Below are 27,301 nucleotides of genomic sequence, written 5' to 3' on the forward strand. Positions count from 1 at the left end.
TGGGTGGCCAGGATTCATGGAAGAACCAGCTGCGAGCTGTTGCAAGGGTAGGAGTGGTCCCAGTGTGTGCTGGCCCAGCGGAACTCTCCTGCGGCACCGTCCCCTCCACCTGGGGTCTAGAAAGCTGTGCTCTAAAGGACGGCAGGCTTGGACGGCTTTGGGTCCCACGCTTGTTGCTGTGGATTTAGGTTAGTTTTCTCCCTGACTGTTTCCTTGGAGACCAGAATAGTCTCCCGGAACTAGATCAAGACTTGAGGGGCTTCTTCTCCTCACCAGTAAGCTCCCTTGTGACCCAGGCTAGAGGTAACAGAAAAGAGCTTGAATTTCCAAAGTTATCGTTTTATTTTATCTATCGTCAGTACAATCAGTGTTGACCTAAGGCACGGTGCGGCTGCTTCAGAGAGATCGGAGCAGGAGACTGGCAAAGGCCACCCTTCCCCAGGCTGGCCGCCACGTTACTTCTGTGCTGGCGGCGGCTGACCGTCAGCCCCCAGCCCCAGCAGCCCGAAGGCCGTGTTGAAGAGGTTGATGGGAGAAGAGCCATCTGTGATGAGAGTGGATTTCAGGCCCAGGGACTGGAGAAGTTTCACCTGCAGGGTGGGAGGATCAAGTCAGGCAAGAAGCCCCCTCAGAAACCGGTGCTTTACCTCGGCTGCTCCCTCTGGAGGGGCCCTCCTAAACCAGCCACCGTCACCCCGTGCGCGTCACCCTTCCTGACTCTGAGGTGCTGATGTCTCTTCTGTTTCTGTCCCCCTCACAGCGCTGGCTTGGCAGGGTCTAGGACAGTGCCTGATGCTGGTGCGGCATCGCATGGTGCTCGACGACAGGTCACAGAGACAGCTCACTCCCCAACCCCTCCCCATCCGCCAGCATTTCCCCAAACGCGTTTGCCTCCTTGGTTCCCAGGCCAACATCCACTCTCCCTCTGTGCCTTTCTGTCTCACCTGCATCTCCGGCCCGGCCACAGCCAGGTCCTTGATGGTGCCGGGGCCCAGGGCTTCTGTCATCTCCTTGAATTTCTTTGCCTCCACATCAGCTAGCTGCTGCGCCTTGCTCACTTCCAGCTGCAGCTGGGCCCGGGCGTAGACCAGTTCCAGCTCTCGTACTTTCTGTACTCGCTCCAGCTCAGCCTCCTGGAAGGGGGAGACCAGGCCAGCTTGAGGTCATGCAGCCTAGGAACTGTCCAGCAAATCACCCAAGCCAGAAACCCTGGGGGAAACTGAGGTAGAAGGGAGCCTCAGGTGCAAACCCCAGCTAGGCCACTCTTGAGCTGGTGACTCTTAGGAAGGGGTCCCCCAGTCCAAGCCGCAGTGTAAAATGGAGGTGACAGGTACCTCAAGCATGGAATGAGGTCACGGATGTAAAGCACACACCACAGGGTGGGCGACGCTTCAGCGCTCAGCTGTGGGATGACTAATGAGCCCCGTCTTCCATTACCGAGTGCAGACTTGACAGACCCCTGGGAGCCTGAGCAGCGCTGTGTGTCAGGCTGTCTACTCGGTATCCTGCTTGGTTTCGGGGCCTTCAACCGACGGGCCTCTCCCCGGCCCCAATGCCACCCTTTCCGCAGCCACCCCCAGCTCACCGTCTCAATGGCCAACGCCTGCGCCTTCAGCTTGGCCTGCAGTACAGACCCTTCCCCTTCAATCCGCGCAGCCTCGGCCCGGGACTCGGCCTCTGCCTTGGCGTTCCCTGTGCTTTCCACAGCCATGCTGCGGGGGAAACAGAGTTGGGGGAGACCTAGAAGGAAAGCCCACCCACCCAGGGACTTGAGGGGGGCACCATGACACAGGTGTGACGGTCAGAGGACAACTTGTGAGGATCGGTCCTCTCCTCCCGCTGGGTGGGTCCCTGAGAACTCAGGTCATCAGGCTTGGGAGCAAGGGCCTTGACCCACTGTGTCGTCCTGCTGGGCCATGATTTTTAATTTTCTTCCAATGCTGGGGGTGGAGCCTTGTACGTGATAGGCAAGTGCCCTACCTCTAAGGCACATCCTCAGCCCTTCCTGGGTCTTGATTTATGTCTGAAAGTGTGCTCTGCTTGCCTCTCACCCCGACCCCTGCCTGAGCCCAGCAGCTTTGCCAAGACCCTCAGACCGGCCAGTCTTTCCACCTCCAAGTCTTGGCCCACCTCATAGCCTCAAGCTCCAAGAGTTCCTTGCGGGCTTTCTCGGCTTCTGACTGGTCCAAGATCTTCTGCCTCTCAAGCCGGCCACGGGCTTCCTGCTCTAGTCTCTGAGCCTCATGCCTGGGCAAGAACAAGAGCAGATGAGATGGTAGTGTGAGGCCAGAGCTGAGAAAGGAGCACCTGGGGCAGAGACTGACCCTGGCCCCCTCCCCAAGCACTCAACATGGACCTGGACCCAGAACAATGAGCAAGGGCAGCGGCCATAGCGCAGCTCTAGGCCTATGGAAGGCAGACATGCGGGATGGCTCTGCTTTCCTGGGAGCACCCTCCCGTGGGACGAAAACAGGCTAGGGTGCTTCCAGACACGGATGAGCACCTGGGAGCAAGTGGATGAGTGGGAAGAGAGTTGCAGGAGGAAGTAAGGGGTCCTCCGAGGAGGTGACCTTGGGCCTGAAAAAGTACACTAGGCCAAGAATTTCCAAAGGCCCAAGGTGGGACCAAGCTGAAGGCCGGGGACAGGAAGGCGGAACTCTCCTGGAGAGCCTGGAAGGCCCTGAAAAGAGTGGGAAGCCACCGGAGCGGGAACGTCCTGTTTTAATGCTCATGCTGGGTAGAGAATAGACCCTTGGGGACCAGATGGCAGCAGGCAGACCATTTGTGAATGCCACTTTATTCAGGTCTAGGCACTAGCTGAGGTTTCTCCCGCCCCACCCCACCCCCCACCCCCCCACCCCGCCCCACCCCACTCACTTGGCTGCTGCCTCCTGGGAGTTGGTGGTAATTTCAATGGCTAGCTGGACACTGCGCTGAAGGGCGTCCCGGGTCCGCTGGTCCACAGGCTCTACAGACTGCACGTCCACACTGCTGACCACCAGCCCATTTTGGGGAAAGATGGCGCGGTCGCGAGCCTGGGGCAGGAGTGTGCCATCAGGACCTGTGTCTTCGGACATCTCAAAGCCAAAAACAGCCATGCGAATGATGCGAGCTGAGTTCTTGTGGAAGTCGTCAAAGGTGACGGAGGCTACGGCCCCTCGCACTCGGGACGCGATGGCTTTGCATGCGTCCCCCACGAAGTCGGGCACGGAGAAAAGCTTCGCTGTCTCTTCAGGGTCATCCCGGTTCTTCAGCTCAAAGTGCCTGTGAACAGAGGCCCAGAGTGGGAAGCTGTTTGCCCACAAGAAATGATAGCCTTTCCGAGCAGGATTTCAACACCCATCCTCTGGGGCTCCTACAGTGGAGATGTTAATTTGTGCCCAGCAAGCACCTATGTCCTATCTTCAGAGTCCCTACGGTGGAGATACCTATTCCCCCATTTTACAGAAGAGGAAATAAAGAGTTAGAGGTGTTAAATTCAAGGTCACACCACATGTGGCAAGACAAAACTTGAATCTAGGCAAGATGGCTCCAGGGTCTGTGCTCTTCACTGTCACTAGGCCAGCTCCCTCTCTGCCTTGGTCAGTGTGATCACACTTACCCCAGTACCTCCTCTATTCTTCCTCTCACTCCCCCTGGACCCCTCCTTCCCAACCTCACTCTATGACTTTTTTTAAATGACCCCCCGAGTTAATTCGGGCCCTTTGTATGAGCATTGGTATGGAGTTATTTACTGGAGTATATGCAACTTAGAGGTGGCGACATCACGGAAGACAAGTTATTCTCTTGCCCCCAGCATCCCAGCATTCAGTGTTTCATTACAGCCTTCCAGTGCTCTGTGAAGTAGGTCAACTTCATTTCCCAGCGAGGGAAAAGGAGGAAAACACAACATTCCTTATACAGGATCCCCAGATGGCAGAGAGCACAGCTGGGACAGGACCCAGCAGTGCGTTCTGGCCACAGGTTCACACCGCTCACAGCTGGGACTGGACCCAGCAGTGTGTTCTGGCCGCAGGTTCACACTGCTCACAGCTGGGACAGGACCCAGCAGTGCATACTGGCCACAGGTTCACACTGCTCACAGCTGGGACAGGACCCAGCAGTGCATACTGGCTGCAGGTTCACACTGCTCATGTTCACTGATTATAAAAAAAAATTCTCTTAAAAAAACTTGCAGAAGCCTTTAGTCCCAACACCAGGGAGGACAGCCAGGGCTGTAGAGAAATCTTGTCTCACAACTTGCAGCAATAAGCTGGGTAGTCCCCTTTTACTGGGGCCCTGAAGTCCCCCTGTGATGTGTGTTGTGGGGCTTGTGTGTCTCAAGAAGGTTAGGCCACACCCTCCCCACATTTCCTAAACTCCCAGCGCCCTCCTGGTCTAGGGCGCTGAACCCTGCCTCTGCCCTCCTCGTTCCTGAGGCTGCCCCCCCCCCCCCCCCCCCGGGTCCCAGTCTCACCAATTGTAGGCAAGCTGCAGCTGCAGCCGGGCATGGTCTGCGGTTTCAATGGTGATGACGTCAGTAAAGAAATCAGGTCCCAGCAGCAAGCAGAGTGCACGGCGAGCGTGTGGACGCTTGGGCCGCCCAGCAGAAAGGGACAACACCGTGAACTGCTCCTCAGGGTCCAGGGACACTAGCTCAGGCCCAAAGACCACTCTGTGGAGAAAGGGGGAAGTCAGACCCTCTGAGAGCATCGCCTGGGACCCCGCAGAGGCCTTCTGTCTGCTCACCGGGCTCTCTTGGCTCTGTAGTCATACACCTGTACAGCTGCATTGTGTGGGACGCGGTAGCTGACCACTCGGGTCTTGTTCCTTGGAGCTGAGGGCTGAAGGGCCTTGCCCGTGACCGTCTGACCCCTGTCTGCCAGAGGGTCATGCCCCAAGGTCAGCAGTTCCTCCACCCCGGGAGGCAGCTCCTTTTCCCATAGGACTTCATCCTGGGTCAGCATGTAGGTGCTTCCGATCACAGCCCGCACCTAGGAAAGGAATTTTCGGAGAGGGTAGGAGGGAGAATGTCACCCCTAGTGTCCTGAGCGGACCCTGTCCAGGGCTATCACAGTATCCTGGTTAAAGGAGGTCTCTGCAGGAAGGCTGCACTCAAGCTTGGTTGCCATCTGCGAGGTGCTTTCTCAAGCTATGCCCAGGCTTTACTTTCCTCATCTGTATAATGGGCCATCCAGGTTACACAATGAGGAGCATTCACAAGTCTAATTCAAAGAACAGCACTTGGCATGTAGCAAGTGCTTGATAGTATTTCTAGGATTTCCCTTGATGGAGCAGTATGGGGGACATCACAGCCACAGATGTGACCCTAGGAAGTACCTCATATACACAGACATCGTCTTGGACTCCGAATTGTTTCTACATTAGATCCTCAGGGAAAGAGGTGGCCAATGTAGTCCTTAGTCAAACCAAGGTCAAGGTTTTTTAGGTGAAGCAGCAAAGGAGATGTGGGCCGTATTCCTGTGTGACCTTCATGCTGGGACCACATCTGCAGTAGGGCAGAACCCCTGTCCTAAAGCCTAGTTCATCCTCTCAGCTGGAAACTCTAAAACATTTAGCACAAAGACAGCAGATGGAGTATGAAATGGCCTCACATCTGCCCGACAGCCACCTGGCTGCTGCTGTGTGTGCTGTTGGATCCTTCCCCCAACCTGCCTCTTCCCATTAGCATCGCCCGCTTGCCCAGAGGAAGCCACCGCTGGCCCCTCCCATCCCCCAGCTGGTACCTTCCCGGTCTTGACGTCCTGCACATAGATGCCCTCATTTTGGTCCAGAGGGATGGCCTGGCGCTCCTCCACCACCTCCACTTTCGCAGACGGCACGTACTCCAGGGGCCCGCGGATGAGCCAGCGGTCTCCCGCCTGGTGGGAGACCTTCTCCTCGTCCTCCCCCTCCTCCAGGGCCTGCAGCGCCCTCAGCAGCAGCCCCTGCTGTTCCGACAGCACGTACACATCCTGGATGCCTCTCTCCAGCCTCTCCCCTGGCTGGAGGAAAAAGGACTTCTCTCCCTAGTGGGGAAGAGGGGAGGTCAGGACGCGGAGCCACTCAGGCCTCAGCAGAGCCTTCCGGCTGGCCGCCTCTGCCGACCTCGAGCCGGCTCTTCTGGGGGCCACTTCCCCATCCACACGCTGCGCTGGGCTTGTGTCGAAGACGGAAGCCCAGCACACCCCCGTCATAGCGCCTGTCTCTCTGTCTGGACAAACGCTGGCAGCTCACCTTGTCAAGTCTGTAAATGGTCGGGACCTAGGTCCTCAGGCTAAACAGGTAAGAATTACCCTAAGCTGGGTTCAGTGCATATGTCTGTAATCTCTACACTTTGGAAGCTAAAGAAGGACCATCCTGGGTCCAAGGCCAGTCTGGGTAACAAAGTGAGAACCCTGTCACAAAAACCAAAACAAAGAATCCCCGAAGAAAATAAGATGGTCACAAGGAAATGATATTTATTTAACCTATTGTTGTTTTTCATTTCGCCCACGGTTTGTTTTATTGATCTGGTAGAATTTGAGGGTGGGTATGGTGATATTGTGTTCCCCAAAATATTGTGCACCCTAATAAACTTATCTGGGGTCAGAGAACAGAACAGCCACTAGATAGACATAGATACTAGAAAATAGTGGCACACACACCTTTAATCCTATCACTTGGGAGGCAGAGATCCCTCTGGATATCTGTGAGTTTAAAGCCACACTGGAAACAGCCAGGCATGGTGACTCACGCCTTTAATCCCAGGAAGTGATGGCAGAAAGGTATGTAAGGTGTGAAAACCAGGAACTAGAGAAGGTTAAGTTTAGGCTTTTGAGCAACAGTTCAGCTGGGATTCATTTCGGATGAGGACACAGAGGCTTCCAGTCTGAGGAAACAGGATCAGCTGAGGGATTGGCAAGGTGAGGTAGCTGTGGACTGTTCTGTTTCTCTGATCATTCAGCATTCACCCCAATACCTGGCTCCAGGTTCGATTTTATTAATAAGACCTTTTAAGATTCGTGCTACAGGTGGGCAAACTCTGGTCACAGGGCCAGATCTGACCTGCTACTATGCAGTTTATTGGTGGTGTTGATGGTGTGGAACTTCGCCATGTTGCCCAGGCTGGCTGTGGACTCCCGGACTCTTGTATCAGGCTCCCAGCTAGGTGGGAATACAGCTGTACACTTCACTGGCTTTTTTTTTCTTCTCTCCTTTGAGAAGGGGTCTTGCTGTGTAGCCCAGGTTGACCTCAAATTCTCAGCCCTTCTGTCTCAGCTTCTTAAGTGTTGTGAGTACAGATGTGTGCCACATCTGGCCCAGCTTATATTTTAAGGAATATACAGACTTCTCTCTGTATCTGTGTTCTATGTATAATGGGTTCTAGAACTTCTCACCTAAAAGCCCCAAAGTGGTGCTCAAGTCCCTTATGGATACAGCCCACACATCCTCCTATGAACCTTAAATATAAATCATATGTAGATTACAGATTAATGATAATACCATGTAAAGGCTGGATTAGGAAAAATAATAAAGAAAAATTCACATATTTTCTGTTCAGATGGAATTTTTCTAAAAATTTTTTGTCTGCTGTTGACTGAATCATCGATGTGGGACTTGTGAATAAAGAGTGCTGACTGTGTTTGTATGTGTATGTATGCGTGTTTAGGTGGGAGGGTATGTGTGCATGTGTGTGTGGATATGTGTGGAGGCCAGAGGTCAACCTTAGATGCCACTCCTCAGAAGCCAGTTAACTTTTTTAAGATTGATGTTTAAACTGCTTTATTACTATTAATAATATTTTGCATGTATGTGTGCACATGCCGTGGCACACATGTAGAGGTCAGAGTTCAGTTTGCAGGAGTCGGTTTTCCCAGTCTACCAAATGGGTTGTGGGGACTGAACTTGGATCATCATGCTTGGTGGGAAGCATCTTTATGCACTGAGCCACCCCGCCAGCCTTCCCTGGTTGTCTGAGACAGGGTCCCTCACTGGAACCTGGGGATCAATGACTAGACTAGGTTGGCCAGGCAGCAAGCCTCACAGATCCTCCAGGATCTCCTGCCCCAGCCCTGGGATTCTAGGTGCATGCCCCATGCCAGTGGGGACGAGGCAAAGAATTCAGGCCCCATGCTTGCCTGTCACCAAACTGAGCTGCTCCTCAGCTCCGGACTGTTTTTATTGTGATATAGTCCACAAGTTTTACCCATTTAGAGCATGAAACTCATGTTAGTAGATTCATAACCACTTGACTGTCTCAACTGTGTAAGTCTAGAACATTTTTATCACCTTGAAAAGAAACCTGTACCCGCGGCTCCCATCCATCTCCAACCAACAATCTACAGCCCGAGCCTCTGGATTTCTACATTCTGGACATTTTACATATATAGAATCATACAGTGTCTGCCCTTTCATGTCTGGCTTCTTCACTTAGCTGCTGTTTTCAGTCTTTGTTGTGGTATAAAAAAATACTTTTTTAAAAATTCCACCATATTGATATGCCACATTTTTAAAAATCCATCCATCCATCAAATGATAGACACTTGGGTTGTTTTGTTTGTTTGTTTTTGAGATTGGATCTCACTATGTAGCCTTGGCTGGCCTGGAACTCACTCTGTAGCCCAGGCTGGACTGGAATTCACAGAGATCTGCCTGCCTCTGCCTCCTGAGTGCTGGGATGAAGGGCGTGGCCCACCATGTCTGAAAAGGGCGGTCTTGGCTTTTACCTCCTGAACCCCTTTCTTTTCTTCCGTTTTTAGACAACATCTCATGTGTTGGGGTGGCCCAGAGCTCACTCTGGGTCTTGAACTCTTGATCCTCCTGCCTTAACCTCCCTAGTGCATTGAGTAGCTTTAGTCCAAATCTTATCCACATAAGGCCTAAGCTGTCTAGTCCCTGTCTTTGTGGTGGCAGCTTGCTAAGCTGTCACAGGGGGCGGAGGAGGGCAGGGGAGGGGGGCCGGGGAGGGCGGGGGAGGGCAGAAGGTGGGGAGGCTGTGAGGTTTGTCTTATACAGAAGAAAAAGGTTCTGGAACATGGAGGAGCAAATCCCAGGACCTCTAGGTGGGGACAGAAGTTTCCAGAAGTGGCAGCAGCAGGTCCATCAGGTCTGAAGAGGAAACCCAGGACCACTAAGGGAAGTGAATAGAGCAGTGTGTCAGGAATGTAAACCCAAGTGTGTAAAAGCACTGACGGTGTTGAGAATGTGTGTACAGTTTAGAAGAAGTGAAGGGAGAGAAATTAGAAGACCTCTGGTCACTCAAGGGTCTTGATCCTCACAAGCTCTGGGGAGGAGGGTGGCTTACCTTGACAACACGCTTTTGTCCCAGCTGGTTCTTGCCATCTGGTCCCATTGGGTCAAGGATGACACAGTAGTGCCGAGGTCCCAGAGTGGTGATGGGTACCACCCCTAGCACCTCCTCATAGACATCCGGCACATGGGCTTCTGTGTCCCGGACGGTCACTAACCACTCCTCCCCAGTGCGGTGGACCACTCCCCGAAGGTCCTTGAAGTTCTGCAGAGCCCGGAGGTGCAGGGCTGTCTGCAGGAAAAAACACGGGGTGCTTGTGGAGGCCTCCCCAACACCTTCCCTCTGCCAGCACCTTGGGAATACCGTAGGCCCCTAACTGGTCCCAGTGCCCACCTACCCTGGAGGATGCTCCAGGGCTGTCCTCTGGAGATCTGACCTATGACCTGAGGGCTGCTGCTTCTCCTTTCCTGGCACATTGTCTGCCTCTCTGAGCACTGCCCAGCCAATTCCCTAACCCACATCCAGAGCACAGACCTTTTCTGTAAGGATCACAGCGTCCACCAGGTCCAGCACCTCTTCGAACACAGCCGGGAGATAGGCACCCACGGATCGGACCAGCCACTCCTCACCTGGGTCGTGAGCAGGAAGGAGGAGTCAGCACAGCTAGCCTCCCACCCTGGCTTCTCCACACAGCCTAGGTGACAGGACCAAAGAAAAGCCGCCACCACCCCCCACTCCAGGGTTGAGCGCCTGACAAGGTACTTTCAGCCACTCTTTTCTATGAGGCCAGAGGAAAGTAACCTCTATCCCAGAAGATCTAAAACAACAACAACAGCCCTTTAGAGGCGGGGCCTGGTGGCGCATACCCATAACCCCAGCACTCATGAGGTTAAGGTGGGAGGATCAGGAGTTTTTTTAAGCCTAGGCTACATAGGGAGACCCGTCTCAAAAGGCAAAACCCAAAAAACTACTAAGGCATTTCTAGAATGCCAAGCCACCTCTCCAGCTCCAGCTTGCGATGCTGTCTCTAAGCACCAAAGACTTGATATTCCATTCTCCTGCAATGGGCAGAAGGCCCTCTACTGGGCCTGCGAGTGTCATGTTTATTGGAGCAGCGAGCGTACCAGCAGCAAGTCACCCAGTCTCACCCTGCCTGGCCACAGACCCTGGGCAAGGGCTTCAGTCTTGCCATGTGGAAAATGGGGCAGCAGGGCTCTCACAGCTGTCAGGGGCCTAAATAAAATACCATCCATCATTTTCAACCAACATCAGGCAGATGGATTTGAACATCTTACTTTTTGATCTAGAACCAGGTAAGAGGTAGCCACTGCCCACAGTTTAGGGTAAAGAGTGGGGAGGGTAGCTGGGTGTGGTGGCACACTTTTTTAATCCTAGCACTCAGGAGGCAGAGGCAGGTGGATCTCTGTGAGTTCCAGGACAGCCAGGGCTACACAGAGAAACCCTGTCTTGAAAAACAAAACAACAACGTACTTATAATCCAGCAGTCAGGAAGCTTAGGCAGGATTGCCATGAGTTTGCAGCCATCCTGGACTACAAGATGAATACCAGGTCGGGGCTACATGAGACACTGTCTCAAAAACAATAGACCTGGGGAGCCTCTTCTCTGGCTCAGAGGTTAAGAGCACTGGCTCTTCTTCCAGAGGACTTGGGTTCAATTTCCAGCACCCACATGGTGGCTCACAACGGCCTGGGCCTGTTACTCCAGTTCTAGGGGATCAGACACCCTCTTCTGGCCTCCATGGGCACCGGACATGAAAGTGGTGCACAGACATACATAAAACACTCATACATATGAAAATAGGGTGATGATATATTTTTTTAAATCTTAAAACCAACAATGGGCTGGAGAGATGGCTCAGAGGTTAAGAGCACTGGCTGTTCTTCCAGAGGTCCTGAGTTCAATTCCCAGCAACCACATGGTGGCTCACATCCATCTGTGATGAGATCTGGCACCCTCTTCTATATAATAAATAAATAAATAAATAAACAAACAAACAAACAATAAGGGGGTGGGAGGAGGGAGGAGGTGGGATCTGTGGGTGGCATGTAGAGTGAGTAGAAAATTTCTTAATAAAGAAAAATGAAAAAAGAAAGAAAAACCAACAATAAGAACAAACAATGAAAGACAGAGACAGACCGGGCGGTGGTGGCGCACACCTTTAATCCCAGCACTTGGGAGGCAGAGGCAGGTGGATCTCTGTGAGTTCAAGGCCAGCCTAGGCTACAGAGAAACCCTGTCTCGAAAAACCAAAAAAACAAAACAAAAACAACACCAACCCTCCCCCCCCCCCCCCACACACACACGCACACGGAGAACCCTGCCCAGGCTTCACATGGTTCTCTTCCTCCCCTGCAGGAAGCCCTTCCTGCCCACCCGCCAGCGGTGCCCTTTGTTGACCTCACCTGTCACCCTCTCCTTGCCTTCCCGGTCAAAGCATTCCTTCCGCGCCCTTAGCCGCAGCGCCTGGTTCTGTTTGATGACTGTGGCCTGAATGATCTCCACGACCTCCACTTCCTTCTGGGGGATGTAGGTGCCTGGGGAAGGAGGAGGAAGCCAATGCCGACAGCCAGAGATATCAGGGTTACTGCAGGGAGGCAGGAAGCCCTGGCTCAGACAAAGCTGAAGAGACGGAGACGGAACTCACCAGGTCCCTCAAATAGCCACTCGTCTCCTGCCATGATCTTGTCTCCATTCTTGTCCTGGAAGTCCAGCAAGGCCTTCAGATGCAGGGCAGTGTTGGGCAGAACCACTTGCAGCGGGGTGATGTCCTACGAGGAAAGGGTCATGCAGTGTCTGAGCTGTGATCCCAGGGCTCAAGCCTGATCCTCGGGAGATCAGAGTCCACAGCCTCAGTCTCTGGGAGGGCCGCACTGCTGTGGATCAAATCGGGTGCATCATCACCAAGCCACACATCCAGCTCCACAGCGTCCATCTTTGTCATCTCCATTAAAACCACAGTGGAATGTATAAGGTAGGGTGGGCCCAAGGCCACCTGATCTGAAGAACTAGTGAGGATGTCACCACTGAGGAGCCAAGAACACTGTCCTCTATGGAGGACAAGAGTGAGGAGAACTGGTGGAGAATGGGGGAGACATCAGGAAGCTGAACAATGACAGTTACAGGACCTGGTTTGCATGGATGTTCTAGAACAGCGGTTCTCAAGCTGCGGCTTGTGACTATCGCGTGAATATATTCAGGAATATATCAGATATTTACATTACGATTCATAACAGTGGCAAAATCACAGGTATGAAGTAGTAATGAAATAATTTTATGATTGGGGGTCACCACAACATGAGGAGCTGTATTAAAGGACCGCGGTGTTCGGAAGGTTGAGAACCACTGCTCTAGAAGGAATTTGAAAGTACAAACGTAAAGCTGGGCATAGGGGCATGCGCCCATAACCACAGCACCTGAGCAATGCCAGCGAGAGAAGTCAAGACCCTCCTCAATTACACAGCAAGTCCTAGGTCAGCCTGGACTACATGAGACCCTGTCTCAGAGAGAGAGAGAGAGAGAGAGAGAGAGAGAAAGAGAGACAGAGGAGAGCGGGACTATAGTAAGTGTTCTACAACGCAGATTTTAATCTTGTGGCTTTGCTTTTGGTTTGCCTCATGTTCACAGCATTCCAACCAGCAGGAAGGGGAGGCCTTACAAAAACTGACAACTTGAAAGTTTGCAGAAATGTCTTTACAAATAGGACTCGATTTGGTCTTTGAAAATATTCTAAACCAGGCAGGAAAGAAAGAGGTTCAGACATGTTGGGGGCGGGGCAAGTCCACATAGCTGTTGGCGAATGGAGTCAAGACATGAGCCCAAGTAATGCCCGCGTTCCCCATGACAGACTGGCATGGGCTGCAGAAGGTGGGCAGGCACTTTACCCCCTGGCCTCACACTGGACTGGAGAGAGGCAGACCATGTATCAGCTTCTGTCTAGCCTAGGCTGTCCTCAAATCACCATCTTCCTGCCTCTGCTCTCCCGGGCACATGCCAGCACACCTCACCTCACTTCCTGTCTCCTGTATCACAAGCATGCTGTCTCCCGGCCATGTTCCCCCTTTAAACTACTAGGAAGACAATAACACCTTCCTAACAGTCCACTGGCTGCCGCACTGATTCTTTCCAGTTTGTCCCCCATGGCCCTGCAGGAGTTTAGTTTGGGCACCTGGTTACCCAGTGATGTCCCTAACCAATACTGAGAACACGGAAGAGGAGAACTGGGGGGTTCGGATGTCTGAAATGAGGCTGTTCTAGAAGAGCACTCCCAGCCGCAGCCAGGAGTCCCGAACGTCAGCCCTGAGTGGCTAAGGACACAGGAACAGGGGGGTGCACAGGAGGCTGAGGACAGACTATGAAAGCAGCAGGGACAGGGACAATGTGGACACAGGCCGGCCTAGAACTCCTGCCTCTGCCTCTCAAAGGCTGGGATGACAGGCAGGTACCACCACGCCTGGCTTGTCTTAGGGCTTTGCCAGAGGAAGTTCAGTGGAGGTGGGAGGTGGGACCAGAGGGGTTTGTGAAGGAGTAACTTAGAGACGTCAAGTACACACTGCTAAGAACGAGCAGACAGGAGAGAGAAAGCCATAGACAGCTGGGAAACAGACCCACAGGCCAACAGTAAAAGCCTGCAAAGGACTAATGTGCACACCCTCCCACCTGGCAAGTCTCATTCGTTTCTGCAAGATCTGGGGGAAGCCAGGTGAGATGGCACACTCCTTTAATCCCACACTTGGGAACCATAGGCAAGTGGATCTCTGCCTTCTGACCTGCCAGGACTGCTGTCTCAAAATAAAACAAAAATCTGGGGGAGCTGGAAAGGTGGCTCAGTGTGTAACGGCACTCACAGCTAAGCCTGACCATTCAGAGTTTGATCCCTGGGACCCACAAGCTATTCTTTGAGCTGCGCGTGTACTCTGTCACTGTGTGCTAACACACACACACACACACACACACACACACACACACACACCATCATCATCATCATCATCATCACCATCATCACCATCATCACCATCACCATCATCAAATAGTCTGTTTTCTTTTTAAATACCTGGAGTTGGATGTGGTACTGTAGATCTGTAATCCTAGCACTTGGGAGCCCGTGGCATGAGGACTACCACAAGTCCAAGGCCAGTTTGGTCCACAACAGAGAGTTCTAGGCAAGCCAGGGTCACATGGTGAGGTAAAACCCTGTCTCAAAGCCAAAGTAAAACCAAGAACAAACGAGCAAGCAAAACAAAAGGAAAGTTGAAGACCAAGCTGCTCTCATGGTCACGGCTAAGGAGGAGGCTGAATCAGAAAATGCCCTCATGCCACCAGCAAATGCTGCCAGCCTCGGAAGAGTGTGAACAGTGACGGGAGATGGGAGGGCCTTCTCTGTGACACCCCAGCGCTCCTGTCTGGGTGGGAGAGGACGGACCATCTCTGGGAGTCTGTAGGGGAAGGGGGTGAAAATGAGGCAGCCACGGGCAGCTTTGCTGCTAAGGCTCCGAGGCTTCTGAAGATCCGTTCTCACTACTTCAAGCACTCCTCACCCAGGGCGGGACTCAGCCGGTCAGAGGTCAGACAAGGGTTTAGATTCTTGTTTGTTTGTTTTCTTATTTTTTCTTTCTAGACAGGGTCTCACTATGTAGCCCTGGCTGTCCTGGACTCGCTCTGTAGACCAGGCTGGCCTTGAACTCACAGAGCTCCACCTGCCTCAGCCTCTGAGTGCTGGGATTAAAGGCGTGCACCACCACCGCCCTACTTCCACTTAGATTCTTTAATGATTGCTGTCTTAATCATTTCTCATTATTTTTAGTTTCATTAAATTTTTTTTTCTCTTGTGTGTGTGTGTGTGTGTGTGTGTGTGTGTGTGTGTGTGTGTGTTGATGTACATGAATTACCATGCACGTCTGGAAGTCTGAGATAACTTACAGGAGTCAGTTCTCTTCCCACATCAGGTCTGGGGGATGGATCTCAGGTTGACAGGCAGATGTAGCAAATGCTTTTACCTGCTGCGCCATCTCACTGACCCCTCATTATTTCTCTACATCCTCCCTCTCCCCAGCTGTGTGCATCTCTGCGCTCTCCCGGAGTCACGCTATTAGGCACTCAAGAGCAAAAAGCACTGATTAGGGCTTGTGGATACAGAGCACTTGTCTAGCATACGCAATGCCCTGAGTTCTATCCTTAGCGCTGCAGAAAGGGGAAAATTTAAAAGTGGGCTGGCTAGATGGCTCAGTGGTGAAGGCACTTGCTGCAGAGCCTGATGACCTGAGTTCAACCCGGGGACCCGCACGACGGAAGGAAAGAACTGACTCCTGCAAGTTGTCCTCTGACCTCCACATGCAATTGGTAGCATGCATGCACACCCCAGCCCCCAAATAAATAAGTAAATAAAATGTAAGGACAACCCAAAAGGCACTGGTCTGTAGAGAAAGTCAGTTTAAAGGTAGAAAACACCGTGCAGGCAAAGGTAGAACTATTAAAGAAATTGCAGTAGATCCCCTTGCTTGGGAGCTCAGGCCTGAGGGCAACATGGATGAGGGTCTGGCCGTGATGATGGAAACAGTCACAGGCATCTGGGGATGGATCTTGTGACATGAGGGTAAGTCTGTCTGAGGTGTGTGTGGAGAGCAGGGTAGTGGGGGTGAAGGGGCAGCCAGTCAACTTTGCCCCTGCTGAGAATCCATAAACACCCCTCCTCCTTAACCCCGCCCACAGGCCCTTTGTCTTCCTGCGGGAGGGCAGCAGGAGCCCTAGCAATAAAAGCGGCAGGGCAGGCAGAGTTGGCAGGAAGGAAAAGCCAAGTACCTTCTCCAGCACTTCCCCTGGGTACAGGGGGAAGGGGTCCTGGGCCAGTCGGATCTCTTGGTCAGCATGGCGAAGCCGAACTTGCCCTGTGGTGTCAAATAACACCAAGCTCTGGGCGTCCCGGGACACAGGGTTGGCCACTATGCAGTAGTGGCGTGGGGGAACTGTCACCATGCGTACCGGGGCAAATAGTACCCTGCAGTAATGTAAGAAAGGGCGTGAGGACCAGGGATGCTGTTCCAAAGGATGCAGTAAGTCACCGAGGCAAGGCTCATTCCTGCCAGCCAGGCTCTCCTCAGCCGGGACAGCTCTACACCAACCTCTCATTGTCCTGCCGGATGTAAGTCTTTGGTCCAACCTCCACACGGGACACATTGCTGTTTTGGTCCAGCACGTGGATGTAGTGGTATGGGGGGATGCGGATGATGGCCTCTTCAGTTGCTGTGGTTGCCATGCTGAATCCCACGCCCCGGGAAAACCTGATTGCAGCATGGAGGATAGGTAGAGAAGACAAAAGATAAACACAGGGCATTTGGGACAAGGCAGGGCAGTTCAAAGATGGCCTTCCCTCTCCAGCTCCCCCAATTACCCCCTTCTTCACCCTACTCCCACCACCTCCTCCTCCTCTTCGGATTTTTAAAAATTAAATATTTTACTTTATGTCATGGGTATTAGCTTGCATGAGTTTATGTGCACCACGTGCTTGCATGCAGGAGCCCTTAGAGTGGCCTCTGGAGCTAGAATTAGTGGTGGCTGTGAGCCACCACCACATGGGTGCTGGGAACTGAATTTGGGTCCTCCTCAAGAGTGGTAAGTGCTCAACTGATGAGCCATTGCTCCAGCCCGTGTGTGTGTGTGTGTGTGTATGTGTGTGTGTATGTGTGTGTGTGTGCTTTATATATATGGATATATATGATGTACTTTATATGTATGAATGTTTTACTTGCATGTATGTATGTAGACTTCATGTGTACCTGGCGCCCCACTGGGGTCAGAGGAGGGTATCAGATGCCCTGGAATTAGCGGTAACTGTGAGACACCCAATGTGGGTGCTTGTTGGAGCCTACCTAAGTTTTCTAGTGCCTTTACCCAGCAGGACGGCAGAAGGGGACGACTGGACCACAGGCCTGAGTACCAGGTGTTTGGAAGGGTCTACACTTGGCTGTGTCTAGCAAGGGGGAGGTCCTTGGCCCTGCCCCTTGGCATTGTTATAAAAAGTCCTTCGGGATACAGTTCTGGGCTGGTGGATAAGGATCCAGGCCCTCCCGAGGCTCTCCTTCCTTTCTATCTTTTTCTCTCCCCTCTATTTCTATCTTAATCTCTTATTCCTCACTTCCTGGGGTAAATAAATGTGGAGCTGGCCTCCCACAGGTGCCAGGACTCAAACTTGGGTCCTCTGCAAGCACTCTTAACCTGAGCCATCTCTCAGTGCTCCTCCTCCTCCTCCTCCTGCCTTGCCCCCACTTCTGAGATAGTTGGGTGCTAGTCTTCCTGACTCAGTCTCTTGGAATGAAGGTCGGCTTCTGCCATACCTGCTTCTCCTTTTCTTATCCCATACCAGACCTCACCTCTGCTTGCTTCAGTTACCCACAAAGCCCAGAGGTACTGCCACCTTTCCCTCACTCCAGGCCACTCCCTCCACACACACTACCTGTAGATCAAAGGTTTCCAGTTCCTAAAGGTGCACCGGGCAGCCAGGCCAAGCTGAGCGAGCAGATCACTCTGGGAAGCAACTAAGCAGCCTTGTCTTGCACACACCAGGGAGCCATGGCTCTGGGAAGCTTGCTGGCTCCTCCAGGGTCAAGCAGCTTTTTATTCCACGACTCAGGAAGGCCTGGCTGCTGCATTCAGGTGTCCTCTCTGCACCCCTCCCCCTTCCTGTGCCCTAAGTGGTCCCGAGGTGAACAGTTCAGAAGTAGGTCCCCATCACAGAAAAGACCCAAGCGACACTCCCATCAAACCAGGTGGCTTCAGAGCTTGGCAAAGCCCTCTAGTCTCACCCTTCTTCGCCCCCTGGTCTGTGGATGCCCCAGCCACACTGTCACAGTATTACAGGTAGGGGAGGGAAGGAGAAGAGGCAAATGGTGGTACGTGGTACCCACCCACTCCATGTTTTTACCTCCGAATCCGGGTGATTTCACTCAGTGCTTGGCTTATTTGTGAATGTCACACACCCTTATCCCTGCCCATCTTTATACCTAGCACCCCTTGGACATTGGACAAGTCTGTCTGAGTCAGAAAAAGGCAATTAAGTTTGCTAGGCAATACAGAGCCTTGACCCAGAAACTATACCTGAACTTTCTCCTTCCTCCCTCCCTCCCTTCCTTCCTTTCTTCTGAGTGTGCGTGTGTGTGCGTGTGTGTGCGTGTGTGTGTGTGTGTGTGTGTGTGTGTGTGTGTGTGTGTGTGCAGTGCCTGCAGAGAACACAAGAAAGCTTTGGATTTCCTGGAGCTAGAAACACAGGCAGTTGTGGGCTGCTTAATATCAGTTGCTGGGAACAAAGTCCTGTCCCTGCAAGAGTAGCAAGTCCTCCGAACTGCTGAGCCATCTCTCCGGAGCCTGGAAATATTCTGCCTTCTGTCTCTAGACTAGCTATATGTGCTTCTGCTGAACATCTGGAATGTGGCTAGTGCATCTGAGAAAATAAAGTGTTGCTTTTTTTTTTTGAATAATGAATCTTGTCATTTAGCGCAGACTGGTTTTAAATTCTCTGTCTTCCAGCTTCAGCCTCCTGAGTGCTGGAGTTACATGCATGCTCCACCATGTAATGGTTGGGCAAACCATTTTGGCTTTCTCAGTGTTGAGAATGGGACCTCTGGGCTTCCTTGCACAAGCTGGGCCAAGTGCTCTACCGCTGCACTACATCCTGTCCTGGTCAGTTTTTTGTCAACTTAACATAAGCTGGCGTCAAAAGGGAAGAACTACAATTGAGAAAAATCCCCCATCAAATTGCTTGTAGGCAGGCCTGTGGGGCATTTTCTTGATTGCTCGTTGGTAGAGGAGGGCCCAGGCCACTGGGGACAGTACCACCCCTGGACAGGTGGTCCCGGGTAGGTAAGAAAGTGGGCTGAAGCTGGGCGGTGGTGGCCCACGCCTTTAATCCCAGCACTCAGGAGGCAGAGCCAGGCGGATCTCTGTGAGTTCGAGGCCAGCCTGGTCTACAGAGTGAGATCCAGGACAGGTACCAGAACTACACAGAGAAACCTTGTCTCAAAAACCAAAAAAAAAAAAAAAAAGAAGAAGAAGAAAAAAAAAGAAAGTGGGCTGAGCAAGCCTGTAAGCAGCATGCAGCAGCAGCATGCAGCGTGCCTTCATGGGCCCTGCTTCAGGTCCTGCCTCCAGGTTCCTGCCCAGACTTCCCCGATGATGGAATCTAACCTACAAGATGTAATAAACCTTTCTCTCCCCCAAGTTATGTCTCTTCATCGTGTTTTATCACATTAACAGAAAGCAAACTAAGACACATCCCCAGGAAACATTTTTATTTTAATTTGAGGGGCTAGCAGTGTGGCTCACCAATAGAGCACCAGGCCCAAGGCTCAGTCTCCCACATGGGAAAAAATTTTAAATTTTAATTTAAATAGGCCACTGTGGCTGGTTGATGCCATTTTGACATTTGGATACTATAGCTCTAAGTAGTTGTGACTTAGATAGAGACTATGAGTCATTCAGGGTCACACAAGATGAGGTGTTATTGGGACTAGAGCCCTGAGGCAACATTTGATTCTCTTTAACTGTTTTCAATATTGTTGTTACTATTTTGAATTGTTCTGACAGAATTGAGGATTGAATTTCACAAATGCTAGACAAACTCTCTTTCTGGCACTGAGCTATACCTCGCTGGTCTTTTCTTTCTCTAAATTAGGTAATTAGAAACACTGGCAACATTGGTTAGGGACCTGGATTCAGAAGCCTTGGGCTGAAGCAGGCATGTGGCTCAGGTGTCAGAGTGGTTACCTATCATGCCTGAAGCCCTGGGTTCGATTTCCAGCACCACATGGGCTGGTGTGATGGCTTCTTCCATCTGCAGTCCCAGCACTCAGAAGGCAGAGGAAGCTCAGGAGTGTAAAGTTACCTTTAGTCACACAGCAAGTCTGAAGCCAGCCTGGGTTACAGCCTATCTCAAGACAAAGACACCACCAAAACAAAACACACAGGATGACAGGTTTTTGTGTGTTATTTGGGGTGTGTACGGGTGCATGTGGAGGTCACCCTGGAGTGTTATCTTCAGGTGACATCTACCCTTTTTTTTTTTTTTTGAAAATTGTTAAATTAAATTTTATTTAGCAGGTATGTGTGCCGCAGTGTGCCTGTGGAAATCATAAGACAACCTATGGGAGTAAAGTTGGTTCTTCCCTTCCACCGTGTGGGTCAAACTCAGTGTGTCAGGCTTAGCAGGAGGACCCTTGCCTCATCTCTCCTGTCCCACCTTGGTTTGTTTTTGTTTTTGTTTTTGAGACAACCAAACTCCTCTGGGTCAGGAGGGCCTGTGGCTTGCCAGCAGGCTAGCCGGCCAGCTCCAGGGCTTTGTCTGTCTTCACATGCCCCGTCGGGCTACCTTCACAGTGTTTAGCTTTTATTTAGGTGCTGGGACTGAATTCAGGCCCTCTCCCTTGAACAACAAGCACTTTAAAGGGAGTCGTCATCTCCCCGGCTTGTCCGCTTTGCTTCCCACAGGAGAGGGACGCAACGTCGCTTGTGCTGGTTAACACCGGTTATCACCGCCAACTTGACAGCGTCCACAGTCACCTAGGAGACAATGCCCAGGGCTCGGCTGTGAGGGAATTTTCTAGATGGGATCCCTGACGTGGGAAGACCAAGCCCAGCCATCACTCCAAGGGCTGCGGGCTCACACCGGACCAAAAGGAGAAAGCAAGCTGAGCTGAGCAGCGGCATCCGGCTGTTTCCTGGTACCCAGTGGGCACTGTGTGACCCGTAGCCTCAGAATCCTGCGGCCATGCCATTAGGCACGGTGACTGCAACCTCAAACGGTGAAACACTCAGGTCCTTCCTGAAGCTGCTTTTGTCCTTGTGACACACGCAGGAACTCACACACTGCCTCTTTCTTTAACATGACAGCCATGTTGGGATTTGACGGAGATGCTGTCCTGAGCTCCTTTTCCACAGGAGGCTAAGCTCCCTAATTCTGAGGAGGGTAGCTTTTCTGGTCTCAGGGCTCGACTTCTGACTTCCAGGCTCTGTGCCGACTCCCATCCTTCGGCCCTGAGCCCTCCTCACTACTGCTCATGTGACTGTGTTTTGCCTCTGTGGATATGAAATCCGGGGCCTGTTCGAGGAGAGCAGCGTTCAAGACTCCATAAGGCTGGGGCCACCTAAACTGTGACTTAACTCTCCCTAACTTTTTTTTTTATTGGTTCTCTGTGTAGCCCTGGCTGTCCTGGAACTTGCTCTGTAGACCAGGCTGGTCTTGAACTCAGAGATCTGCCTGCCTCTGCCTCCTGAGTGCTGGGATTAAAGGTGTGAGCCACCAACACCCAGCTCTTCTCTTTCGATGGGTGACCTTAGACAAGTCCTTTGTTCTTTTATCTGCCTCCGCAGTTACAAAATTCGGACGACAGTCTTTTCCCGGCACTGCGATGACATCTTTGGAGAGAACGCACCAGAGCCAAGCCTGGCTTTTCACCAGTACAGGAATAGACAGCGCCCAAGGCCCAGTTTTCCTAAGGCAGTGAGGGGTGTGGCTGGAGCCTCCTTCCTCACCTGGCATTAGGGATTAACTCTCACTTGTCTGTGAGTGAGGAAGGAGCTAAGTCTTGCACCAACCTAACCCAGCCCTGGAGGCACAGCAATGCAGAGGCTTTCCCCCAGTGGGAGCGTCTCCCCAGGGGCTCCTCTGCAGGTCCATGGCAAGGAAGGAGGCCAGGAAACCAGATGGGACGAGAGGAAGGGCCTGGGATGCCAGCAGGGTTTGGAAGCCCCACCCGGAAGAAGGGTACTGTAGAAAGTCTTCTGAGGTGGGAGTAGCTACCAGGCACAGCCTCTATTGGCTCCTCATCTTACAATGCTCCACTCCCCGAGACTGAGGCCTCTCCACCATCTGTCACCCCAGCTGGGAACAGTCAGGGGGCCTGAGAGCCTCTCCCAGCTCAGTGACTCAGCAAGAGCCTTCCTCAAAGCTAATCAGGCTAGGTTCCGGCTTTGTTCGGAGGCCAAGCCCCTGCTTCAGTACAAGGTTCCATTTCACTTCCCTGTCCACTCCCTTCCATGCCCCACAGCTGTGCCCTGCACAAGACCACCAGCCAATTCCCTGGAGCCTGCATGGCCCCTGATCCCCCAACACTGTATTTGTGACAAGTCTCGGACTCTCGTGGCTTACTAGATATGTGCAGTTAGTTCCAGCTTTGATTTCTGTTAAGTCAAGGTCCTCAAAAGACAGCGGTATGCTGGGTGCGGTGGCACTTGCCTTTAATCTCGGTATTTGGGAGACAGAGGTGGGAAGGTCTCCGTGTGATGGAGGCCAGTTTGGTCTACATAGTGAATTGCAGGCCAACCAGGGCTACATAATGAGACCTTGTCTCAAAATAAACAACATAGAAGCCAGTGATAAAGGACTCTTGGATATGTCTGTGTGTGGGTATGTGCATGTGAGTGCTGGGAGTTGAACCCAGGTCCTCTGCAGGAGCAGGACCAGCTCTTAGCTGCTGAGCCATCTCCCCAGGAGGCTCTTAAAGTCCTGTAAATCTGGGGCTCTGGATTTGGGGGCAGAAGGTAGGGTCTGAGCACCAAAATTTTTCAAAGTTCTCACAATGTCTAAAAGACTGAAAGCCCCTCCGGAGGTGAAGATGACCCCACTAGTTCAGGCTAGCCTGAGTCACCCAGAGTGATGTCAGGGTGTGGGGGAAACCTGGGTCCAGGAGATCATGCCTGTCATCCAGTATTTAGGAAGTAGGAAGCGGCTGCAGTTTGAAGGACTGAGTTAGGTAACAAGTTTCCCGGCAGCCGAAGGTACAGTCTGACACTATCTCAAACCTCAATAGAACCAGGTGTGCTGTTAATTCTATGGCTTGGGAGGCTCGGGTAGGTAGAGATCTCTGAGTTTGAGGCCAGCCTGGTCTATAAACAAAGTTTCAGGGCAGCCAAAGCTACACAGGGAAACCCTGTCTCTAAGAACCAAAACAAAACCCCAACAGCAGGAAAGGTCAGTCTGTCAGGCTCTGCCATCGCAGCCTCGGCTCTGAACCATCACTAGCAATGGAACTTCCTCTGTGGTACGGATAAAGTGGCTATCCTGAAGCTACATGGTTTTTTTTTTTGGGGGGGGGCACTCATCTTTTTGTTTGTTTTTTGAGACAGAGTTTCTCTGTGTGTAGCCCTGGCTGTCCTGGAACTTGCTCTGTACAACAGGCTGGCCTCGAACTCACAGATCTAAGGCGTGAGAACCAGGAACCTGAGGCTGGTTAAGCTTTTAGGCTTTTGAGCAGCGGTTCAGCTGGGCTCCATTTGGATGAGGACTCAGAGGCTTCCAGTCTGAGGAAACAGGATCGGCTGAGGAATTGGCAAGGTGAGGTGGCTGTGGCTTGCTCTGCTTCTCTGATCTTCCAGCATTCACCCCAATATCTGCCCTCGGATTTGTTTTTATTAATAAGACCTTTTAAGATTCCTGCTACACAGACCCACTTGCCTCTGCCTCCTGAGGCATGCACCACCACTGCCCGGTGGGAGGACCCATCGTAAGCACACCGGGCTCAACAATCAAATCAGACTGCATGTGGAGTGTGGAGACTTTTCCTCCTTTCTCTGGTGGGTATCCGGTCCAGGGTAGCACCACGGTGACTGTGAGGTTGAGTGACAATGACCCTGAATCCTAATCTGCCTTCACGACACCACAACCCATTCCAGCCTCATCCAGGCCCTGTGTGGCATTCCGGTTTGAATAGCCTCTTTCTCGTGGCTAACAGTTCCGACTGCCCAGCATCATCCTGACGTCACAACTCCCGCATTTCCTAGTGTAAGCACTAACACTACCGAAGTTCACTTTCCTGCCTTCTCCGATAAGAACCCTTCTCAGGTTTATTCCAAAAATAAACCTGTGCCCCCACCAGCCTGGAGCGTCCTCATGTTCTTTTCGTTATACACACCTCCCAGTGCTGAGATTCTGGGCCTGTGACACCACATACAGAAACTTCATTTGCCAGCCCCTCCCCTGGCTAGCTTCAAGTGGCTTCCTTTGTCTCCAGCTCTGCTCGCTGGGTCTGGACAGGGCAGACGAAAGTGAAAGTGAAATCAGTGCCCCAGCCCAGCCACGAGGAGATCGCTGTCCACTTGGGGGTTGAGAAAAGGTGAACGTTCAGTATAAGCGGGCACTCTCCCTCCGTGACCTCACCTTCCACCGTGTTAGTTCAGGGGCTTGAACTCAGATCATCGGTGAGGCTTGGTGGCCATCTCACTAGCCCCTCTTAAAGAAAATCTTAACCAGGCCTGGAGTGGCAGCCTACACCCCAATACTGGAGCATAGGCATGCTAGACTAGGGAAGGCCAGAGTGAGACCCCAAAAGAAGAAACTCTTAACCTGAACCGTGACCAAGCCAGGTGCCAAGCTGCTCTGCCAGCCCAGAACTCTGCCCCCAAGACGTTACAGGTGAATGCCAATTGTCAAAGGTGAAGTGTGGACTGCAAGTGGGCTGGGAACCTCTGACCGAGAGACAAGTTTTCTCTCCCGGACAGGACTTGCCTGGGACTTCTTTCTTTTTTAACTCTTCTCCGTGTGTGTACAAGTGTGCAGGTGCCCATGGAAGCCAGGAGAGGTTATCAGATCCCATGGAGTTAAAACACTCCTGAGCCCCCCAGTGTGGGTGGGTACTGGCGACCCAACTCAGATCCTCTGAGCAGCAAGCCCTCTAAGGCGCAGAGGTATCTCTCTCTGTAAGGCCCACTTTGGTCTTTTTTTTTTTTGTTTTTGTTTTTGTTTTTTCAAGACAGGGTTTCTCTGTGTAGCTTTGTGCCTTTCCTGGATCTTGCTCTGTAGACCAGGCTGGCCTTGAACTCAGAGATCCGCCTGGCTCTGCCTCCCGAGTGCTGGGATTAAAGGCGTGCACCACCGCTGCCTGGCTCCCACTTTGGTTTTTAAGAGGAGTCTTATTTTACTGGTAGGATGGCCTTGAACTCTGGACCAGCGGCTCAAGCTCTCATACTTGGCTTCTGGCTGACATTTAATCCTATCCACAGTCTCCCAGGCCTTACTTAGGATCTGTAGGATCAAGGTTTACAGGAAAATTCTGGAACTTCTATCTGAGGCATAACCCTCACTACCAACTCCTACTTGGAACAACCCAACCCACCACATGTTAAATATCTTTTATTGACTCATTGTGGCCTAAGATGCCAAGGTCTAGCTCGGTCATTCTGCTCTTGAAGTAGACCAGGCTTGCCCTGGGTCACCACTATGGCAGTATGGCTTGAGAGGCCATGGGACAGAGGATATGGGTGAGGTTGTTGCTGTCCAGGAAATGGCACCAATGGACATTCAAAGGTGAACGTTTTCTGTAACCTGAGCTAGTGACCAACCTCTGCTACACAAGAAGCTGAGAGTATGGCACACACCACAGGAAGTCTGAGCACCCAAGCACTCAAGGTAGTAACTGTCTTGCCCAATTGCCCCACCTCAGAGCAGGGTGGATACCCTATGTGCCAAAGGTATTGGTAGAGAGTTTCCGGGAGAGCCATCCAGAACTCCTGTGATGGCCAGCCTCTCTTCCCTGTCCCAAGGGTCCTCAGGTAGGAAGCAGAGGACATTAGGAACAGCTGCCTCAACCACCTTCTCCTACCAGAGCTGGGCTCCAGTCAGAGTTCTCAAGTCCCCAGAATCTTAGGCTGGTTGTCCATTTGAGCTCACTATTGTTCACTTCCTCTTCCCCCAAAGATGCTTGTTCTCACTGAACTCTGCACCTTCTGCAAATTAAGCTACCCTTATGACCATCCTGCTCGCCAGTTCTCAAGTGAGTGGCCAGGGCCCATGGTTGGCACAGCCCTGCACAGGGCAGCAGGGAAGCCACTACACCTGACAGAGAAGGGAATCGAGGGGGTCAATTCACATGCCCATCACTCAAGAGAAAGCAGAGCCCAGTCCCTGGGAGTAAGGGCAGGGAAGGAAGACCAGAGATGGAACCCGAATGGAGGGTGGAACGTTCGCTAATTAGCTTTTGTTATTTGAGACAGGATCTTACACTGTAACTCAGGCTGGCCTCAAACCTCTGGAGATCCTCTTGCCCCAGCCGCCCAAGTGCTGGGATCAGATGTGTGAACTGTGTCTGGCAAGGATCCCCCGTTTGTTTGTTTGTTTTTTAAGGAAGTGTGCTAGGGGCCAAAAACGGGGTCTTAGCTATGCAGTTACTCGTGACACTGAGTCACACCCAATCCATCAGTTTGCAGAGTCTCTGCCTAAAATACATGAAACTCCAGGTTCGATCCCCAGCACTGACTAAAACTGATGCTGGGGGCAGACATCTATGTCAGCATTCATTCGGGAGGGGAGGCAAGAGGAAGAGATAGATGTTCAAGGTCATCCCGGGCTACAGAGTTCAAGACCACTTAGGAAATATGAGACCTTTTCTCATAAAAACAAAAGTCAAATAAATAAAACAGAAACCAAAAGATGTGGGGTCTCACTATGTGTCTAAGCTGGCTTGGAGCTCCCGGGCTCAAGGCATCCTTCTGCTTCAGCATCCCGAGCAAGTAGTTAATACATGTGTGTAACTGGGCCTGACAAAAGGACCCCTCACCTCCAACCTTCTGTGAGATCCCGATGTCGGAGAGGCTGGAGGTGTTGGGGGATGAGGACATGGGCAGGGTGTTTGGAAACCCAGAAAACTAGAAAGTGAAACCTCCCAAGGAAGAGCTACCAACGCCCTCCTTCCAGCCCTTTGTGACTAAGGTGTTACTGCCCCAGAAAAGCCGCTGGAAAGCGGGAGCACAAGAGAGCCAGTGGGGCAGACACCCACTCGTGACGGGCTGGAGTTTGGGGGTCCCGGCAGGGTCGCCATGCCGTACTCACATTTAGCAGTGTAGCTGGCTGCTGCAGGCCCGCAAGTAGGAATTCCCCTCACCAACACCAGGGACGACTTCCCGAAAGGGCTGGGCAGGCGGGGGCGGAGCCTGAATATTTAAAGGGCCCTGCAACTTGATCTTTTCCTCCTCCAGACACTGCCGTTGGGTCCATACTCAGCAATTTCTGCTTCGGCACTACACGGTGGGACTGGACTGAGACTAGAAAGGGTCAGAGGCCCTAACAGGAGGGGAGGCTGGTCAGAGGATGG

The 27,301-nt window shown here is 52.1% G+C and overlaps 1 protein-coding gene across 3 annotated transcripts; it reads right to left on the minus strand.

Moving 5' to 3' along the window:
• Positions 1-318: 318 nt before the first annotated feature.
• On the minus strand, positions 319-27,119 carry Mvp (major vault protein). 3 transcript variants are annotated; one of them, XM_042283850.2, is made up of 16 exons: positions 27,040-27,093; positions 24,128-24,241; positions 16,349-16,507; positions 16,029-16,224; positions 11,878-12,001; positions 11,636-11,767; positions 9,746-9,840; positions 9,266-9,502; positions 5,727-6,008; positions 4,729-4,973; positions 4,457-4,654; positions 2,878-3,264; positions 2,131-2,247; positions 1,586-1,712; positions 945-1,133; positions 319-590 (listed from the first exon to the last, which is right to left on the minus strand). In XM_042283850.2, exons 2-16 carry the CDS (start codon positions 24,175-24,177, stop codon positions 456-458), a joined length of 2,673 nt encoding a protein of 890 aa, XP_042139784.1. In that variant the 5' UTR covers positions 24,178-24,241; positions 27,040-27,093; the 3' UTR covers positions 319-455. The 3 variants fall into 3 exon arrangements, with proteins under 3 accessions (XP_042139784.1, XP_076408918.1, XP_006977132.1); XM_076552803.1 differs by having other exon boundaries at positions 9,746-9,835; positions 11,631-11,767; positions 27,040-27,089; XM_006977070.4 differs by lacking the exon at positions 24,128-24,241 and having other exon boundaries at positions 27,040-27,119.
• Positions 27,120-27,301: the final 182 nt, after the last annotated feature.

The sequence above is a fragment of the Peromyscus maniculatus genome, chromosome 1 (assembly GCF_049852395.1).
Source record: "Peromyscus maniculatus bairdii isolate BWxNUB_F1_BW_parent chromosome 1, HU_Pman_BW_mat_3.1, whole genome shotgun sequence".
Taxonomy (NCBI): Eukaryota; Metazoa; Chordata; class Mammalia; order Rodentia; family Cricetidae; genus Peromyscus; species Peromyscus maniculatus.

What these genes read in the sequence shown, in the direction of transcription:
- Mvp (XM_042283850.2), bottom strand. Translation starts at nt 24,177, where the DNA reads ATGAAGTTTCTGTATGTGGTGTCACAGGCCCAGAATCTCAGCACTGGG. An exon ending in CAGAATCTCAGCACTGGGAG is followed by an intron (nt 16,508 to 24,127) that starts GTGTGTATAACG and finishes TGCTGCAATCAG; the next exon opens with GTTTTCCCGGGGCGTGGGAT. An exon ending in AGGCAAGGAGAGGGTGACAG is followed by an intron (nt 9,841 to 11,635) that starts GTGAGGTCAACA and finishes CTCACGACCCAG; the next exon opens with GTGAGGAGTGGCTGGTCCGA.